This window comes from Macrobrachium nipponense, chromosome 33 (genome assembly GCF_015104395.2).
Source record: "Macrobrachium nipponense isolate FS-2020 chromosome 33, ASM1510439v2, whole genome shotgun sequence".
NCBI lineage: Eukaryota > Metazoa > Arthropoda > Malacostraca > Decapoda > Palaemonidae > Macrobrachium > Macrobrachium nipponense.
In genome coordinates, this window is record NC_087219.1 from 87,268 (window position 1) to 108,533 (window position 21,266).

General features: G+C 38.3%; 1 protein-coding gene across 1 annotated transcript in view; it reads left to right on the forward strand.

Moving 5' to 3' along the window:
• The first annotated feature begins 248 nt into the window (after positions 1-248).
• Positions 249-21,266, forward strand: part of LOC135202635 (ionotropic receptor 21a-like) — a 30,739-nt gene continuing 9,721 nt past the window's right edge. The window contains exons 1-3 of the mRNA XM_064232130.1: positions 249-330; positions 1,196-1,380; positions 2,286-2,516. Coding sequence (XP_064088200.1) covers positions 249-330; positions 1,196-1,380; positions 2,286-2,516 — 498 coding nt within the window. The remainder of the gene's footprint in view (positions 331-1,195; positions 1,381-2,285; positions 2,517-21,266) is intronic.

Here is a 21,266-nt window from a genome sequence, read left to right on the forward strand (position 1 = left end):
AAAGTTGGGTACTTAATTAAAAGGTTTAGTTACATATAATGGCAATACCAACTATATTTATCTACCTCCTTTTTACAAATGGTTACGAAAAAAGAATGTTTGTTGCTCTCCTCTTAAAATTAGGTTACCCACCTCTGGACCCTTAACCCTTGTAGGAAATGAGAAAACAGAAGCAGAGCAGAGGGGAGGAGAATTCCAAAGTTTGAAACAGAAGGAATGGCAGTGTTGGAATTATAGGAATAGTTATGATGGGATTTACTTATAATCACAGTTCTGGTGATTATGGTCTGAAGTCAGCAGCAGAAATCTTACTTGATGAAAATTGTGCAAGTGAACTTGAAAATTTTGATTGAGTTAATGCATCGAAAATATTTAATAAACAAGTGGAAGATTTTGTTCATAAATAAGTTGAAATTTTATCACTTTCTTCCTTCTGCTGGTTCGGTCATTAACCAGCGATGCATTTGAATTGACTAAGAATCATACGCAATAATTCAAAAGATCGAATTAGAATAGCACCTGTATGAACCAGTCTCTCTCTCCATCTGTATTTAAGAATGCATATGCAGTGATTTTATTCATAAAAGAGTTTTTCTTATCCAAATTATTTTCTTGTTAGTTATGCAATATCACTCTTTACTGAGCGTCCCCAATTGGCTTCCTTCCTCCTGTTTGTTGGTGCTTGGTTGCTTTGAAGTTTAAATCAAGCATGGACCAATACCAGCATGGGCCTATGCACAAAACTGGGCCTTAACTATTGTTGGTAAGATGGAGGAAGGATGCTCAAAAGTAAAGTTATATTCTCATTAACAGCCCCTGATATCACATCTTACTATACTATAATGGGGGCTATGTCTGTCCGTCCGTCTGCCATTCAATCACAGCGAAACGTCTGGTCCGATGGGCATGAAACTTGGCAGGGTTATAGTGGGCACCCCTAAGATGGTTTATAATGGGGTTTCATCCTACCTTCCCCCACAACCCCCCTCTCAAAGGGGTGGGGTGAGAAGGGAGCTGGTTATGCCCATGAAATGGGGTTGGTTATGCCCTTAGACTTGGTTACTATACGAATTTATCATACATAATAGTTAAAAAACACAAGCGAGTTACTTATATGAAGCAGCAGATGAATATGCTTTTAGTGATGATCAGTAAATTGCTAGTATAATTAATGACTGTTTCTCGTATTGTCCAGGTGTAATGTGGATCGCTGTTTTCCTAAGCACCGTGGTTTTGGGATTCACACTCTGGTTGATCACGCGCCTCTGGACTTCGATTTCTGGAGATCAAGGGCTCAGCATCTCCACTTCCTTCTTCTACACCTGCGAAGTGCTCGTCTCTGGTCCCAGTCTGAATCTCCCGGTCAATTTCACTACCAGGGTAATGGATTGGTTTTGGATTCAGCACATTTATGTGACAGACCTGAAATGGTGTTGTTAGAAGAGGCATGGAAGACGGAGGGAGATCTGAAAGACGCAAGAGAGGGAAGAGATTAATGTTAAATGAGGACTGGTGTGTTTAAGATGATTGACTGGAGAATTGGTGGTGTGAACGTTTATTCTCTTGAAGATATTAATGTATTGTTGACATATTTAAAAGTTACCAGAGGTGACAGTTTCAGCATAACTTTGTATCCTTTAGGGTGCAGATGATGTATCCGAACTCAGGTGCTTCTTTTTGGCCTGACTGCTTTCACCAGTTCGTCTGATTTAATAACTTCCTCCTGTCTTCAGTGTGCTTGGTATTTTCGATTATACATTCAGAAATTGATTTACTATGCTTATTGCACGATATCACGATATCATTCTATCCTTCTCACATCGCTGACGTCACCTATATATTCCTTAATGAATTTCACTGATACAAATTTTCAATTTTATTTTGCTCCAATTTTCACACGTATTTGAGAGCAGATTCCCAATAATAATAATAATGTTAAGAAATTCACAGTCTTGTGAAAACAAATTGTTAAAAAATCCACATTTATATATTACATAGAAATATATTTTAATGTATAATTGTGAAATTTTTAACAACAACAACAACAACAACAACAACAACAATAATAATAATTGAAAAAGAAACCCACAAATTCACTATTATTATTATTATTTAATAATAATGATAATAATAATAATAATAATAATAATAATAATAATAATAATAATAATAATAAATAAATAAATTTTGAACTCAAAAGAATGTCATTATTCTTAAGCTCATTGTACTACAGAATGTTCTTTTTCCCTAATATGTCACCATGGACATCTGACATCGCCCTCCAGTTGGTGGCATTGTGTTTATGGATATTCTCCTTTATCGTGACTTCGGCCTACAAGTCGTCCTTGATCGCACACCTGACAATCCCAGTCTTTCCTCCACCAATCAACAGCTTCCAGGACTTGCTCGACTCCGACGGAGTCACATGGGGCAGCGATGTGCTCGAAGGGGCGGAGTTCATGTACTTCAACTGCAGTCTGGATCCTGTGGTCAGGGAATTTCGATCCAGGTCAGAGGTAAGTAGGGGGAAAAACCCCATTGTCCCTCAACACCTAGGTGCTAATCACCAGGTAGTCGATTTTTCTACCTGGGGATTAGCACCTAGGTGTGAAATTACACACCTTTTAATGAGGTGTTGATTATTTTTCACACTTTTAGGTGTAAAAATTGACCATAAAGGTGTGAAATTTCACAGGGTTCCCATGGTCGTGTTGGCGCTGCGCAAAACTCTACGGGGATAAAATCCTTATTGCAACCCTGAACCCCCCAAATTTCCTCATAATCTACAAAGGTAAAAACCCTGATTTCAACCCTGACCCCCAAAAGTTCCTCATAGTTAACGCAGGTAAAAAACTCTGATTTCAACCCTCACCCCAAAGTTCCTCATAGTCTAAGGAGGTAAAAACCCTGATTTCAACCCTGACCACAAAGTTCCTCATACTGTAAGGAGGCAAGAAACCCTAACTTCACCCCTGATCCCAAAGTTCCTCATATTTTACAGAGGTAAAAACCCTGATTTCAACCCTGACCCCCAAAATTTCCTCATAAGGTACGGAGGTAAAAGCCCTGATTTCAACCCTGACCCTGGTTTCCTTCAAAAACTCCTGATGACGTCACGAAAGCCTATGGACGTAAAATACCAGGTTTCAACCCTGACCCAGATTTCTCTCAAAAAATCCAATGACGTCACGAAAGTCTATGGGTGACGATCCCAGATTTCAAACCCGACCCGATGACATCACAAAACTCTACGATGTAAAATCCAAAGGCTTCAACCCTCACCCCCAATTCCTTCCACTAGCCCCTGATGACATCTTAAAACTTGAAATCACAGGTTCCAACATGTCCCCCGAATTCACTCCCAAACGCAAATTTTTTTTCAATAGGGTACACTGAAAATTAACTTAACAAAACCCATTTCAGTCTTAATCATTTATGATATGTGTATACAGATGCATAATATTCCATACATGAAGAGGTTAAATGGAAAATCAGGTTACATACAGAATTGTTATTATTTTTGTAACAAAAGTCATACAGAAATGCATGGGGAATGGTATACATGAATTAATATTCCATACAAAGTCATACAAGAATGCACTGGAAAAGGTGTACAAAAGAATACACGGACATGATATACATTTGTTTTACGAAAATAATACTTCATTGAGACACATTGCTAGTATGTACCACACACATTCTCCCCAGTTTCCTGATCATGTGTGAAAGATAATTCATCCAATACTTCTAAGCTTTTAAATCTTGATAACAAGTTCTTCATATATAAATCTTCAACACATCTTTCATCTAGCAGGGATAAATTCTTTTTCAATAAGCTTAAACAAGTGATTTTACCAATTTTTTTCATTTCATCACTGAATGTAGATATCACAGGTAAATATTGATTTAACCATGTCATGTTAACTCATCTACTTTGTCCGATACCGGCGGGAAGATAACATATTTAACATAGTCATACGATGACTTAAATAATTCTTCCTTCAATTTCTTCACCAAAGAAAAAAAGTGATTGAACCTCATCTGCTTGGTATTCCTGCTCAAACGGTCAGTATGGTCCTCATCTTTGGAATATGTTACAAGCTTTTGGACGTATTCACTATCTTTAACAGGAGCACCGATGCCATATTGGGTTAATAAAGTAGCTACAGTGGAGAGATCTACTTCATCGTTATATTCCCAATAAGTAATATTTTCGTGCCTTTTCACAATGGCAGACCCTTCAACACCGCGATTGGGAAGACAGGCGAATATCGAAAGCCTGCAATCTCAGCGTATGGATAACTTCGAACGACGTCTTCAACCACACTGTAATTCCTGCATGTAGCACAATTGGTGGCCAATACTAAACAAGCATTTCTCTTCCAGAACCTATTTTCAGACAAGTTCCCGAAAACTAACTTGCTCGAGGAGGTTGACGAAGCCATGGCGAGAGTGTGCGTCTTAATATTCCAATGATTCAAGAGTTAATGAGCCACCAAATCTCACAATCGAGCTTCCCTACCCCCCTGACACTATGAGTCATTAAAGATGCTCCCCTTTATCACAATCACTGATTAAACAAGTTGTATCATGCCACCATCCAAAACTCCCACCTGAAGCTATGAATCACACTAAAGCCTGACCCACTTTCGAACTGTTATCTCAATCTCATGGTTAAACAAGTTGTATCATGTAAAGGGTTAATCACACAATTAAACAAGCTGTATCATTTTCCCAACATATTAATAAAGTACCCACGTACCAGCCATTTTCTTCCACACACCCACCATTTTCTTTTTCGCATGTCCCACCATCTTCCCTCCACTACCACTACCGCCTCTTTTCACTCCATTACGCTATGCTTCTATTTGTTTTTTAATAGCTGCATTCCTTAACATCCAATCTTTAACCCCTGCCGTCTCAATTAAGTAGTGACAATTGTAAATATTATCAACGTTGGATTTCTTACTCCCTTGAAATTCTTGAGTGATATCTAAAATATTATAAACTGCTAGTGGATGAGCTAAATCCCCTTCTTCATTCCATCCAATCGAGCCAGAATTTTGTAAGTGTTTAACAAAAGCTGTAATGTACGACTTTTGAGGTTCTGTAAATAATATTGAAATAATACCTGTTAACTCGGGATTGCTTCTTTTGCAGCTAATATCCCCTTTAAATGTTTTCAACGTAATCAGAGCAATTACCCCCTCCCCCCCAGCTACTTCAGCTACCTCGCCCACACCCTTTATAAGAGAATGAGGAGGTCCCATGAGTGATTTAGCCGCCGCGGGAAATTTTGCATTCATTTTAACATTAAAAGGTATGTGCATGTCAATAATGGTTGTATCCAACTTACCATTACCCTTAAGGTTAGTCTAATTATCATCAATATTATCACAAACCTCCTTTCTATTCATTAACCTCTCGTATGTAATGGTGGGGATAACATAAAACTCCTTTATTTTTCGTCAATTAAAAAGACTCCCTATCAAACTCGCAGCTAAAGATAGTAACACCGATAAAATAGCGCCCCCTGTACGGCTTTTCAATATATTTTTCTTCTTAGTTACAGACGTTGTTTTTAAGGAAACAAGATGAATTTCACGCCCACACTTTCTAAAGTGTTTAATAAATTTCTTATCTTGAGTTAGATTATCGCAAAGAAAATTTCTAAAAATTTACGATAGCAACAAAACCACCGTTTAAGATTGGAATGACTTTACTTCTCCCGCTGGGTGATAAACATGTGATGAATAAAATAAAGTTTTTATTTTTATGTATTAATAGTCGTTTTTGGTTCATATCCATACAATTTGAGATTGATCGACCCATGAACTGAATTAACTCGGGTAACCTTTCCAATTAACGTTCCTGCTTCTCAGAATAATGATATCATATGTTTCTGGTAGAATTGTGGGAATTGATTCTTCACGGTAGAATACTCCCTTTATTTCTTCTCCGGCTAAATCTTCCAAGAAGTATATGACAGAATTTTACGATGTATCCACTTTTCGGATTTTAAAAATTTCCAGAGTATTTTGAATAGTATATCCCCTTATAAAAACTGAGTTACGATGCTCATCCGTTATACGTACAAAGTCTCCAACATTCAAGGTTGGACTGGTGGGTGGATTAACGAGAACAGCATTTTTATACATACTCGAGATTTGACGTTCAGTGTCCTCTCTAGCGGTTAACGCGTGAACTTGTTGAGGGGTGTGTTCCTTTCCCAAACTTCTGACACTATGAGTCATTAAAGATGCTCCCCTTTATCACAAATGTAGCTGCATTCCTTAACATCCAATCTTTAACCCCCGCCATCTTCACATTTGTAAACCGTAGCAGAGATTCACAAACCCTATTCACATACGATTAATACCCTTAGACTCTGTTATAAATAAAGCCAACTGAAGGACATCGTCATTTGTCCACTTGTGCCATACCTTTTCTCTTGGCTGGAACGTCCACCGTCACTATCCAGTAAGTATCATCTTAATCACTTTCGTTTTCTTGAACATGTAGCGAATATTAAATGGTATTACGGACTCTGAGATCTCAGAGACAATGCCACGTTGTCGAAATATCCTGGAAAGGGTCGACACAATGTTACGGTCTCGGAGAGAGGTCCGCTTCAGGTTCGATATGAAATAATAAAAAAAAATATATCAGCACAAACAGTTGAAACTGTTCTAGAGACAAAGAATTTGTTTCAAAATGAAGATAAATGACTGAATATTACTAGGCCGTAAGAGTTTTAGCTTACAATTACGTTTTTCGACCATTTCGGTTGCGTCAAAGTTGACTGTACGTAGTTTTTTTCCCAATTATCGTGATTTGTATGCAAATATTTCGGAAATGAGAAAAGCTACAACCTTTAATTATTTTTTTTTTATTTCTCATGAATTTGCACAGATTTTGATATATGAAATTCTATAAAACGGCTAATATGAAAAGGAGCAAATATTAGGATAATGCGACGTACGCATTTCGGAGATTTTCGGCCGCGAAGCGGCGCGCGGAGGAAAGGAAAATATATATTTTTTTAAATTCACCATAAATCAAAATATTGTTCTAGAGACAAAGAATTTGTTTAAAAATTAAGATAAATGACTGAATATTACTAGGCCGTAAGAGTTTTAGCATACAATTACGTTTTTCGACCATTTCGGTTCCGTCAAAGTTGACCGTATGTAGTTTTTTCCCCATCATCGTGATTTGTATGCAAATATTTCGAAAATGATAAAAGCTACAACCTTCAATTATTTTTTGTTGTATTTTTCATGAATTTGCGCAGATTTTGATATATGAAATTCTATAAAACGGCTAATATGACAAGGAGCAAATATTAGGATAATGCGAAGTACGCATTTCGGAGATTTTCGGCTGCGAATCGGCGAGCGGAGGGAAGGAAATTTTTTTTTTTTTTCAAAATTTCACCATAAATCGAAATATTGTTCTAGAGACTTCGAATTTGTTTCAAAATGAAGATAAATGACTGAAGATTACTAGACTGTTATGTATTTTGCTTACCCAAAAATACCAACATAAGAAAAAATAAAGAAATATATATATATATATATATAATATATATATCTATATATATATATATATATATATATATATACAAAAATATATATATATATAGATATATATATATATAATATATATATATATATATATAAAATATATATATATATATATATATATATATATATATTATAATCTATTATATATATATATATATATATATATATATATTACAAATATATATATATATATATATATATATATATATATATATATATATATATATTATATATATATTACATATATATATATATACATATATAATCTATATATATATATATATATATTTTATTATTATCTATATATATATATATATATATATATATATACTTTTAGGGCATAGTTTTTCTCTAATACAATTTTCGTTAAAAGCAATTGCTTTAGTGGCATCAATAAGTTTCTTGCAGGTATCTTCATACCGACGAAGTTTTTTCCGATTCTCGTTCGTCAATTTCTGGTGAAAAATACGCAGACTTCCTTCTTCAATAAATGGAAGAAGGAAGTCTGCGTATTTTTCACTAGAAATTGACGAACGAGAATCGGAAAAACTTCGTCGGTATGAAGATCACTGCAAGAAACTTATTGATGCCACTAAAGCAATTGCTTTTTCAAATTCAACGAATGATATATATATATATATTTTATATATATATGATATATATATGATCTTATTATTATATAATATATATATATTATATTATATATATATTTAATATTATATGTACATATGTATATATATATATATAATAATAATATATATATATATATATAATATATATAAATATAATATATATCAATATATATGTATATATATATATATATATATAAATATATATAATATATATATATATATATATATAATATATATATATATAATGTATGTGTATCTTTATTTATTACATTTTCCGATTCTGGTACGAATACATAAATAAAAGGAATGCAGGTGACACTTTTCCTTTTGCATACAATGAAATATCGTATTCATGCATAGATACGGAGATATAAAAACTTGAAATAATCAATAAAAAAATAAATATAAAACAAATGCAGAATACTCACTCGTAATCCTGACTCTTCGTTCTATTCTTGTTTTCTCCCTCCTCCATTGAAGAGTCTTGCATGTTTTTCCTTTCGACATGACGAGGTACAGGTGGAGGAGGGAGACGCGTGCGCCCTCCCCTGACCGCCGCTGAGTCGCACTCCAATAGAAGACCGCACTGTGGTATTTGCGGTCACACTCCCCAAACCTGCATAGAGCTATCCTGCAGGTGCGACAGAAGAACCGGGTGTCTCTCCTTCTGCCATTCATATGGCATACCCGGCACCGTTTCTGCCTGCGCACTTCTAGGAGCTCCAGTGTGTGATCCCCTGGCATCAGCCGACACGGAGGGTCCACTACCCGATGAGAAGGGGTGCGGGTGAGGGCGTCAGCAGCAGGGGCGGTGGCATCAGGGGCGGCGGCAGCAGGGGCGTCGGCAGCAAGGGCGGCGGCAGCAGGGGCTTCAGTAGGGGTATCAGCAGCAGGGGCGTCGGCAGCAGGGGCGGCGGCAGCAGGGGCGGCGGCAGCAGGGGCGGCGGCAGCAGGGGCGTCGGCAGCAGGGGCGGCAGCAGCAGGGGCGTCAGCAGCAGGGGCATCGGCAGCAGCATGACCGAAGTAGGCCCTCCTAAGGTCTGCCCTTTCCTCTACGGGCAGATCTACAGCTCGGGGCAGGGGGGCAGACATTGAAGGCCACTCATCAGGATCAAAGTTGATGAGGGCATCCCCGGCTGCCTCGAGGAACTGTAAGTGGCTCATCCTCCGTAGATCGGAACCGTAGTACCCACAGTAGAGTATGTAGGCATTTTGGAGGGCCAACTTCAGAATGTATTTGAGGAGCTTCTGGGTCCATCTCCTGGTTCTCCTGGTGAAGTATAAGACTGGATGAGTTGATCAAAGAGATCAATTCCTCCCATGTGCCTATTGTAGTGCCCAATGACAGTAGGGCGCTCTACATGAAACTGCTCATACACAACTCTGCCCTGTCGACGTGTCTTCTTCCGCTGTACGATCTCCTCTTGGACAGGTTCATGGCTCGTCGTAATAATGGGAACGAGTCGGACACCCTTCCAACAGATGACGAAGACAGCTCCCTTCCGCCGCCACTGTGTCTCTCCTCTTGCCAGATGTTGCAGATGGCTAGCGAACCTCTTGAGGACATTCGGGGCCCCAACGCACCACAATCCGAAGGGTACCTACTGACGTGAAACACCTGCTTCATACAGTTCCTGGGCCAGGGATACCAAGTTATAATAATTATCCATAAACAGGTGGTATCCCTGGTTACGGAAACGATCCACAAGCCTCAAAACAGTTTCACGCATCGTGGAGAAGACTCCGGAATACACCGAAAAGTCTACGACGTAGCCAGTGTTGGCCTCGGTAATAAAAAAAATTTCACTCCATATTTCTTCGGCTTCTTGGGGTTATACACTTTGATGCTTAGACGTCCTTTGTAAGGCATCATCCCCTAATCCAAAGAAAGGTTCTTTCCAGGAATCATGAGAGTTTTACAACGTTCACGAATATATTCCAACACTGGGCGCACTAAAATGAGGCGATCAGAGTTATTCCAGGGTATGGCCCTTCGGTTGAAGGCGTTGAAATATCTGTCCAACGCCAGGAAAGTATCACGGGGCATAACGCCGGGTACATTGGGCGTACCTAAGAAAAAATTATGCCTCCAATATTGCCTGACGTCGGTAGCAGGCATCAATCCAAAAAAACAAGGAGCCCCAAAAAATGCGCAGTTCATCACGGCAGTACCTGGCGTAGTCCGCCGTCACTGCTACCAGGTACTCCAGCAAATCCCGCGAAAGGAAAAGCTGAACGAAACCCAGAGGAGTCAGGGGAACAGGTACGGTGAGCCCAGGATTTGCCGTGAATGGATGCATGTTAGGTGGTGTGGGGTCCTCTGTCCACCCATCGTCGCTTTCGGACGACCGACCTTCACCTTGGCTGGCGCGACTATCCGACCTTCTACGAACCCCCCTCACTGGCCCATCTCCCTCACTCAAGCCTTCGCTTTCTGTATCATCATCAGCAACAAAACTAGAACCCAAATCCTCATCCTCCCCCTCCTCAGATTCCCCCTCATATGCACTAAAACTACTGAATTCTAATTCACTTTCGGGATGTGAGCCTCGAACGGACATTGGCAGCATCGGGAGTTATGTCCTCATCACTAGATGACCAACCGCCATCAAAATGAGGACTTGCCACATACTCTCGATCGAGCTCCGATAAATATTCGTCAATGTCCCTTAGTTGGAGCCCTCCCAAATTCCTACGAATGCCCCTAAGGACGGCCCGATGCTTTCTAGGGGTTACTAATGGCACATGAGACACTCTAAAAGCACTTTCAACCACACATGGTCGCACAGAACGGCGTTGAGGAGCGAGGTCAGGTTGGGTGCTTGGTCCTTCCCCAGCATCCAAGTCCAAAATTCTCCTAACACGATCCCTTCCGACGGGTAAAACGCGCCTTTTGCGTTCCATACGACGTTGAGACATCTCTACGAACGTCCTGTAGCAACACAAATGTTCAAAGTCTCGCACAAGTTCAGTCAAACACGATTGCGCCAAAAGATCGCTGTCGGATGATGCACCAATGATGCTGGCTGAAGCGAGAAGGAAGGATTTCGTGCATGCGCACTTGGGTCGCGCTTGTAAACAAAACAACGCCTCGATCCGTGAACTCCCAGCATCCCCTGAGCCGCGTGATTCAAAAGTTTTCGGCTGGTAGGCCTATAAGTATTTTTCCGCGAATTTTTAAAAAAAACCTTTTTGAGTTGACGTATAATACGTCCCATCAGCATACGGGAGACATTTTGACTCGACGTTTGATACGTCCAATCGGCATAAGAGGATTAACTGCTAAAGCCTCATTTAAAGCCGACATGGCGTTATAATGGGGGGTAGCTCTATCGATCCATAATTTATCTTTTTCTAAATTCATCTTATTTAAATGCCCATCGGTATGGTCACCCAACACCCAGTTATTATTCGCTAATTCGAGTCTAAGCCTGAAGTCAATGGAATCCAGTAAATACATGTCTATAGTCGCTATATCCAAAAGAATTGGAAAATACATATGCACGCCCTACGTTTTTTTGCTGCTCATAACCCGTGACTCCCACCTGATGGTTTGAGCGAATGTATTGGCCATAAATTGATGAGTTACTCCATGTGTTACATGACAATCATCATATAAAAACCCTGCCCAACCGGTGGTAGGTAACGCCGAGTGCTTTATCATTTTAAGCATTTTGATATATGGTTGATAGTTAAATACCAGGCAGGATTCCACCACGTTTTCGTTCAAGAAAATAGAAACAGATTTAAATAATGTATTACTTATACCATTAACGAGGGCCACGTGCGTATCATCCCCTAGTTGTGTGCCACCTCTATATAATGTGATATATAATTCTAAAGCTATACTTGACAAATCTAAAAAAAACCTGCCACCCCATTAACGTGAAATTCGATATATTTATCGGTTAGAATTTGATTTACGGAAATATTGCTAGGTGTAAAATCCAGTCTTTCCTTCGAATTAATTGAAGTTTCAATAATTCTACGTCTATTTACATTCGGGAATGATTCTGATATACCCATAATATATGAAGAAATAGGAACTTGATTACCAGTTCTGGGTATGTTAGGAACTACAATAGCCATATTTTGTGTTTATATATAATTTTAGATGAAGGGTAGAACGTGTGCATACCCGCTGATTGTCAATTGATGAATGAGTTACAAAAGATCGTACAAGTCCTTATTATATTTATTTCTAGATTTAATGCGTATACTCTTCCTCTTCCTTCATTTTTTCTTTTCTTCCACACTTGACCGTCTAACTAATCGTTTCACTGTTTTCCTTTGTTTCCTCCGTTTTCTTCTGGTACCGCTTAAAATTTGTTGTCCAGTAGTTTTGAGGGCTCTTATACCATTTTGTTTTATGGATTCTTTTAAAGGTAAACCATCGTTTACCATATCAGATGACACAGATCTGTCGAGTTCTTTAACTGAAGGTTTTGCAACATTAAATAGAAAAGGAAACACTTTACGTGCAATACCGCTTATAGCAGAAAACAGACCACTACCTCTTCTATGCCCAGGATAGAAAACAGAAATATCCTCAAATCCCGCCCCTCTTCTTAAAGGGTCTGATAAAAATAGTTTTTTAAATTCTGCCTCTGAAGGATGCGTGAATATCACTCTCATTACATTTTTTACACTACTTTTATACTCTTTCAAAATAATTTAAGCAGAACTTCATTCGCACGTTCTAGTTGACTTGAGGGTGTGATCACCAATAAGGAATATCAAGGGTGAACATTGAATTATATACATACCTACCCATCTATTTATACACACCTACTCTCTTTTTATCATCGAGGTTTTATACGGAGCAGGGAGGTAACACTCGAGTCTTTAGTGAAATGTAAAAGATGTCCATTTTGATCAGTGATAATAATTGAATTCTGGTCCAAAATGTTCATGTTCAACAATTTGTAGACTGTATTATATATTCTTTTTCCTCTACCACTTTCTAAAGTAAAACAGTCCAATATATTAACTAGTCTCCCACCAAAAATCGTCGGTTGAACTATATCAGTATACTGATTGTGAAAGAACTCCATCTACAATGCCACGGAACGGGCTGACCCCAGCATTAAAATTCGTTATTTTGTGAACCAGAGTCTGGTTTCCACTTGCGTCCGCCATTTTGCTTTCATTATGAAAACCCTTATACTTCAGGATTCGCCCCGACCTCAGTAACATTGATATATTTATGCAAACACAAACCCCAACCCAGAAAAATTAATAATAATCATCCACTCGCCACTGCTCAAGTTCAAAGTTAAACAGCTGTTTACAAGGTCACTACGGGAACAAAAAACGGGAAGAAAATCAGTTCGAGAGAAAACTGCTTGAATCAGCATCCGTTCACTCGGGCTACCACTGTCTCTCTTCTCTCCTCTCTCCTCTCTTCTCCTTCTCCTCGTCTCTCTCGTCTCTCTCTCTCTCTGTTCCTCTCTCTCTCCTCTCTCTCCTTCCGTTCCAAGTATAAAAATGAAACTCACAATACCACTTTTCCCCCGTATTTTTACCACTAAACCATTAATGTCCACCGAATCTTGAGGGACATCAAAATAAAACACACTTTTGAGTAAATTAACACCAATAAAAAGAGAGGGAAAAAAGAAAGGAAGGAAATATAAAATTATACACTCACATCTTCATAGAACCAAAGTCGGTACCTGTCCACACATTGCAACCGCGCGTAATTCATTCCTGTTACGCCATAAATACACTTTACCACCCCCGTAACACAGAAATACATCTTTACACATAACCACAGCTAAGAAGACTGCCTGCACGGCCGCACCCAAGTATCTTTCCCTAAGTCAGCAATAAAGCAAGTTGCCCAATACATAATTCCAAACACTCTCCCCAAAATATGCCTAATCTATACAGTCTCTTCGGAGGCGCTACTTATGGCACTAATGAACCTTTTTACCGCTGCCACCAATCTCTTAAATGAGCTTTTAAGGCCAAATGACACTCGTTTAAACAAAATGAAATAACCTGCTACTTGGCAACTAAGCATACTTCGTTCATTGCAGATCATTCTGGTAATTTGACTGAAAATGCAAGCTAGGCAAATAAATTCCCGTAGTTACAAAAATATACTTTTTATTTCCCAAATTAGTTAACATTAAAATGGAATAAAATCAATAAATAAAATGGAATAAAATGAATTAACTCTGACCCATAGGGAAAGCCGTTAAACTATCGTTTCTCTCAAAATCATATTTAAGTAAGTACCCCCTCTTATCTCATTGTGTCCGACTAACCATAACATTTCAATAAGTCAATAAAAGTCTTAGAGAATCCATTTTTCTATATGGTGACTTTGAACCCATCTGAAATAAAGAGACCACAATTATAACACCACTTTAACCATGAAAGTTAGTTAAAAAGAATGTGTACTGCACCACACTTCTCTTTCTCCAGACACAATAATTATAACTTCAAAGGTTAACCTTTTCAAAGTTCTTTCTTACGTTGCCTTACTCGATGGGTCTGCAACACCTCACAACACCTCTTTCAGGCGTGTTCTACACTTTGTCACAAGCAATCAGTGAGTCCCCCCTCTTAGCACTTATTCCCCATAATAAAATGTCATTTATGTTCGTTACGAACACACACAGACATGCCCTATGTTTCACCCAGCAAACACGGGTGCCCCATGCTCGAAGCTTGTGATCTTCGAGGCGTCATCGACTACAAAGTGCATTGGTCATCTATCCTGACTGTTTTTCATTTCAGCATCTTCGAGGAATCCAGCGCTTGTCTCTAACCGACTTGTCTCTAACCGGAAAGAGCTGAGATTAACAATTCACTACCGGGCCTTTAAAATATAATCTACCTCGTATTATCAGGTAGGGAATCAATGGAAACCTGTTCATTCAATTCATGCCCTCCATATATTTCTTAACCGGTATTAATTTGAAAACCTAATAATTTCGCAGCTTTTCCGCTAACTCAATTTCCCTCTCTTGATATGTGGTATAGTAATTCTTAAATCTTCATCCCAATGAAATATATCATTACTATTAAAATAATTTACGAAATTATCACCGTAATAAACTTTCAAATAATCATAAACATCATTATTAATAGCTCTCACGAGCCTCTTCATGTCCCCCACTAACATTGCTATTCTCGTTCTATACAAATATGCGTGCATATCACGTTTATTAGGCTCTGTAATAAATTCGAGAGTGAATAAATCATCTTTTGATAATATAGTGTTATAAGTACCCGGGAACATGATCAAGGCTAAACCTACTTCATATTCAATCGCATTAGGTAAATATAGGTGTAGGTAATCTATTTGCAAATTTTGACGGTGAATTTTTTGTATACATGTCCAAACATCCGAGACTGCTCAAATATATGGTGTGTTCACCAGCCATGTCAGTAAAATACTACGAGGGGTATATGTCAAGTACGGCCTTTATAAGAAAAAGTGCGATAGTTTTTATCTAGGTCTTATATGCAGTGCATGATACAACCCCATTTTTAATAAACATTATTGCTTCACCTTTCTGATCCGATACACCAATTGTAATGTAATCCAATATGTCAATGGCATTTAAAGGTTTATAAATGGCGTTATGCGGACCTTTAAAATGTGCATATTCTAACGTGAAACAGTCTAAGTTGTTAGCCATTTCATCGCCCAATGTGGTAGGTTGAACGATATCCGAATACATGTAAACGTATACAACACATTGATCGTTTACAAATATAATTTTCTACCGTGATGAGGTCTCAACGTACCCGAACTGTATGTTATATACCTCACCCTTTCATTGAAACCGAGTATATTGGCTGCCTTTTCACTGAATTTAATAGTAATTGAATCAATCGAATAAACTTTTGCCGCTCCTGCATTGATATGTGGAATACTCATTCTCTTCATATCATCATTCTACGAGAATAAACTATTCCCGCGGATAGCTCCATGAATATGCTCACCGTAAAATATAGATAATTGTTCAATAACTTCCGTATTAAGCGCTCTAGTCATTGCATTCATATCACCCCCAACAAACCCGAAACAGACTTATAAATAAAGGCATAAACACGTTTCCCTGTAGACTCGTTATAGATAATGTTAAATTGAATGGTAAAATCATTGTCACCAGATTAAACAGCGTAGTATATTTTCAGGAGAAGGACTCCCACCACACCCACTTCATATTCCACTTCTTTTGATAATGATTTAGGGGTGGCTAACCTGTTGGTAAATTTACACGCTCGATTTTCGGGAAATGTACCCATACATGCACTGCTATTCACGTATATGATGATCACTACACATGTTGAACATAGACTGTGTGTATAATAGCGTTTATTGGGTTAATATATACACATCTAAAAAAAACCCGTGTTTATGTCCTCACTCTCAATATTCATGAAAACGTGTTTTTTTTTTTTTTTGCAGATTGCCATGTCGAAGAAAGCACCCATACCCCTTGTGAAACCTCCATGCGCAACGGATCATCCACCGATCAAGGTACATATTATTACTATTATTATTGTTATTATTATTATTATTATTATTATTATTATTGATATTATTCATTTTGCATCCTTTATAACACACTTGCTCCATTGTTTATTTAACATACTCTTTACAGATTCTTTTGTCGATGACTTCCTATTCGATGATTCGATGGGGAGTAGTGAACTATCTCGTGTTTGGGGAGCCAGACAGGGATCTCCACTAACTAGGGAAAGAACAGAGGGTGACAATGTGGTCAACACCATTCATTATTTGGCTGTGGTAGCATAGCCCAGTTACGTGATGATGTGGTTGGCACGTTCCTTGAAAGAGGAATTCAATCGGCTCTTCTCTACTTATGCAGGAGGCTATCGAGTATGTAGCTAATAATCTCGAAGAGAGACTCAATTATAGTGAAGGTTTGGGTTGGTGTATTACCTCGCTGGATAGGGTTGAACTTCATATCACGTGACGTGAGTTCGTGGCAGATTTCAGGTTGTCAATATTCAATCTGGGTACAACTGTGTTATTACAGAGTTAGAAGCATACTTTGTACTCCGGGATAACCTTATCACACATATTGACAACCTCTCTCAGGATTTAACGACTAGGATGAGGAGGGGCAATTAAATATCAAACACTTGCCAGATGTGCCGTTGACCCATGACTTTCAAAACATTAGAAAAGGGGAACCTCAACATTTATGTTTATAAATTGTGTTAATTAGTCATGGGGCAGTACATCTGGCAAGGAAAGGTGGTAACCCCCAAAGCCCTCATCTGGTCACCTTGTTGTTAATCACTGACGTCACATTGATTAAAGATATGTTGGTATTTGTGAAGGTTTTTCGACACAGGTTCAAGCAGGGGAGGGGTGAGCATGCGGGTGGTATGTGTTACAATTGTTTAGCATTGTTCAATAGCCCCACCATCCGCGATGCTCACACTCAGGCATGTACTGTTCGAACCACTGTTGAATACCCGGATCCCGGCCAATTTAAACTGTTTACCAAGGTTAAAACTGCACAAAATCTCGCACATTGCTTTCCTTGATTTCGAGATGTATAATATTCAACCGAATGCTGAAAACAATCCGAGAATTGTAGCAAAGCAGAAAGCTTACACTTACTGCTATGTGATCGTTGACGGTAGAACGGGCGAATACTGTATGCATAGACTAGGTTATGGAGAAAAATGTATCGATGATTCTTTGCAGAACATGAGCTGGGAATGGACACTATTGCGTGAGCGAATGCCAAGGTATCAATTGCATATGACCCCTAAATCCAACCGTAAGTTTGAATAGAGCACCTATTGCGGGAGATGTAACGTTGAATTCAAAGTGTGACATCACACACATTGTGAGGCATGGGACAACTTTGTGCGTGCACTGTGTTGTCAATGCAATTTTAATATGAAGTTTAAGGAGATGAATTTAACAGTGTTAGTACATAATTTGTCCTATGACATTGCGCTGGTATTGGAAGAGGAGGGGGCTAAGTATGACTTTGAAATTCTAAAACGTGAGGGTAGTAAATTTTACTCGGCTAGATCAGGCAATCTTAGATTGGTGGATAGCAACAACATGATTAGAGGCACCCTTTCCAGTCTCGCATAGAGACATATAAAACAGAAATCACTCGTCGGTTGTTATCTAAGTACTCTAAGGATTACCTCGATTTAGTTTCGGATACGGGTAAACAGTACTACCCTTACGATTATGTTACAGGTTTCAATGTCCTGCAAAAGCCTAGCATCCCTTCCAAGGAGTGTTTCAATTCAGAGCTTACGGGGGAAACCCTATCCAGCGAGGGATACACACACGTGGTCAAGGATTGGAATGCTACAAATTGTGCCAATCGAACTAAACCCTGTCCATTATCCGACTTCTGCCTCTCTCTCACTTGACACTTTCCTACATTCTTATCAAATTCGTCTCCCCGTCATTTCTAATGGTGAACTTTATCAATTAATCTGTAAAAATATCCGGGGTGGTTTTTGTAGTTTAGTTTGAAGATGGTCTGTAGCCACTAATCCAGAGTTAAATCCCAGTTTTAAGGTTGGTGATCTTCAATCGATTATATTGTACGTTGATTTTACAAGCTTGTATCCCACGGTTATGAGCAAATACAAAATGCCCTTGGGTGAAATAACTGAACTTCCCCCTGCTCAATTTGAACGGTTTGTCGCTAGTCAAATTACCGCCATTGATTCACAGGATGAATACGGTTATTTCCTCCTTCTCGATACCAAACGAGTTAGTAGGGATGTTGCTCTATGGACAGACGATCTCCCTCTCACCATTCATCACATGAATGTAACTCACCAGGATCTATCTTCCTTTAGTAAAAACCTGCTGAATAAGGTCAATGTGAAGCTGCCCAAGAAAAATGTTAAATTGACGGGTATGCATCTACTGATGTGTAATCACTTGATCTGACTTCCCTTATTAAACACTGATAAGACTCGGTCTAGAAGCTGATGTAATAAGGAAAGTGTACAAATACAAACAGGATTTTTATTTGAGGGAATATATCCTGGAGAATGCCGAGAGGCGAGCTGAAGAGTCTGTTCTGGACAAGAGGAACACCATCAAAATAATAATGAATGGTCTTTTCGGTGTAACAATTAAAAATTCATTAAATTATTCCACTAGAACTGTTGTCACTACCAATGAACCTTCTCTCCTAAGTAACGAGTCCAAACAAGCGTACAAGACTTTGAAAAAACTCGGTAATGGCAGGTACATTGTAAACCATTGCAAAGAGTCTGTTACAGCTGAATCCCCGTTTTACATCGGTTTCAGTATACTAGACATGGCGAAGGACATGATGTATCGCTTCTATTATGACGTTCTTCAAAATCACCACGATGAAAGACACTGACAGCTTGATCTTCTCCCTTGTGACTGATAACCTCAATCATGAATTGAAGGAGGTTCTCAAACCCTATATGGACTTGAGTAATTTCCCGAAAACTCACGAATTGTATGATGAGTCACGTAAGGGGGAACTCAGATTAGTCAAGGTTGAAACCGGGAGTGAACTCATGAGAGAATTCATCTGTGTCAAACCTTAGGTTTATTAATATCCAACTGAAAATAGCCGTAGTAACACCTTGAAAGGTATACAAAGATGCCGGCAGAAGACCATTCTACATGAACAGTATCGAAAAGTGATCGAGAAGAATGAGATCACTTATACTCGTGTGTACAGTTTGCAAAGAGTAGGAGGTACAATGTGTCATACGAGCCAGCGAAAGGTGTCTTTATGTCCTTTAGAGGATAAGAGATGTTATGTGACACCTTATAAATCGTTGGCGTATGGCCATCCAGACATTGGGGTGGAGGAGAGGGTGGAGGGTGTGGTGGTGGAGGAGGAACTACACCCATCTTCACATCATTTCCCTCGAGTGAAAGGGTGTTCAAAACGGCGAAGAGAGCACAGTAAAGTGGGGGATGTAAAATCAACTCTCTCTTCATTGTCATTGGCATCTCTTTTACCTTGTCAGGAAATGGATTCATCCCACCTCCTGTGAAACGAGGGCGTTTCACCTTGACTTAGTGGCCAATTTTGTGTTTATGTTTTGTAGTATACTTAGTTTTATTTTATCTACACACACACACACACACACACACACACACGCACACACACACACACAAGACACACACACATATATATATACTATATATATAGATATATATATATATATATATATATATATATATATATATAATATATATATTATATATATATGTATATATATATATATATATATATATATATATATATGTATTATAGTTATTTTTTTATAAATGTTTTATTACATTTGTATTGTAAATATTTTATTATATATATAGTTATTTTGTGCATATATTATGTAAAACCTTGTATGAGTGTCCTATATACTATATATTTCACTATAAAAATTAAACAAATGTTATTGCCATCAACTTTCATTCACTGAAATTGACGTCTATATAAGACGGATGAATAGAATACATACCCTTAGTATTGAGCTTGCTGACATCATGGCAACAGGTCCCTTCCCCGAGCTGATTTTAAATCATTTTGCCAATCCCGCCCGCATTATAGTAACAGCGGCAAGTCAGTCCTATGTCAAAAGATCATTGAACTTTAATAAGCGCATTTCCATTATATTTCATATTGTGGGGTATCTGAATTTAAAGTCTCCAAAGAAATTTTAAATACCTTTGATTACACTGAAAAGGGGATGGAGGATAAAAAAAGGCTTGTTATCTATACTCAATGGTTGTTTCTTAGAAGCGAGTGATAATAAATTTGTCACTAACACCTTCACAGCAGGACGTCATTCATCTAATTCAGTTTATTCATAACAGAATATGTTTCATTCTGGAAAGTTTAGTAGAAGTATAAGCCTGAATTGTTCACATTACATACTAATGAAAAATCGTGATTTTAGTTAAATTGAAACTTTAGGTCGACAATTATTCGGTCGTCAAAAAGCGTCAGCATTTTCGAATATATATAAAAAGGCTCTATCACATAACCGGTACGGTTATTTGCTAGTAGACTTT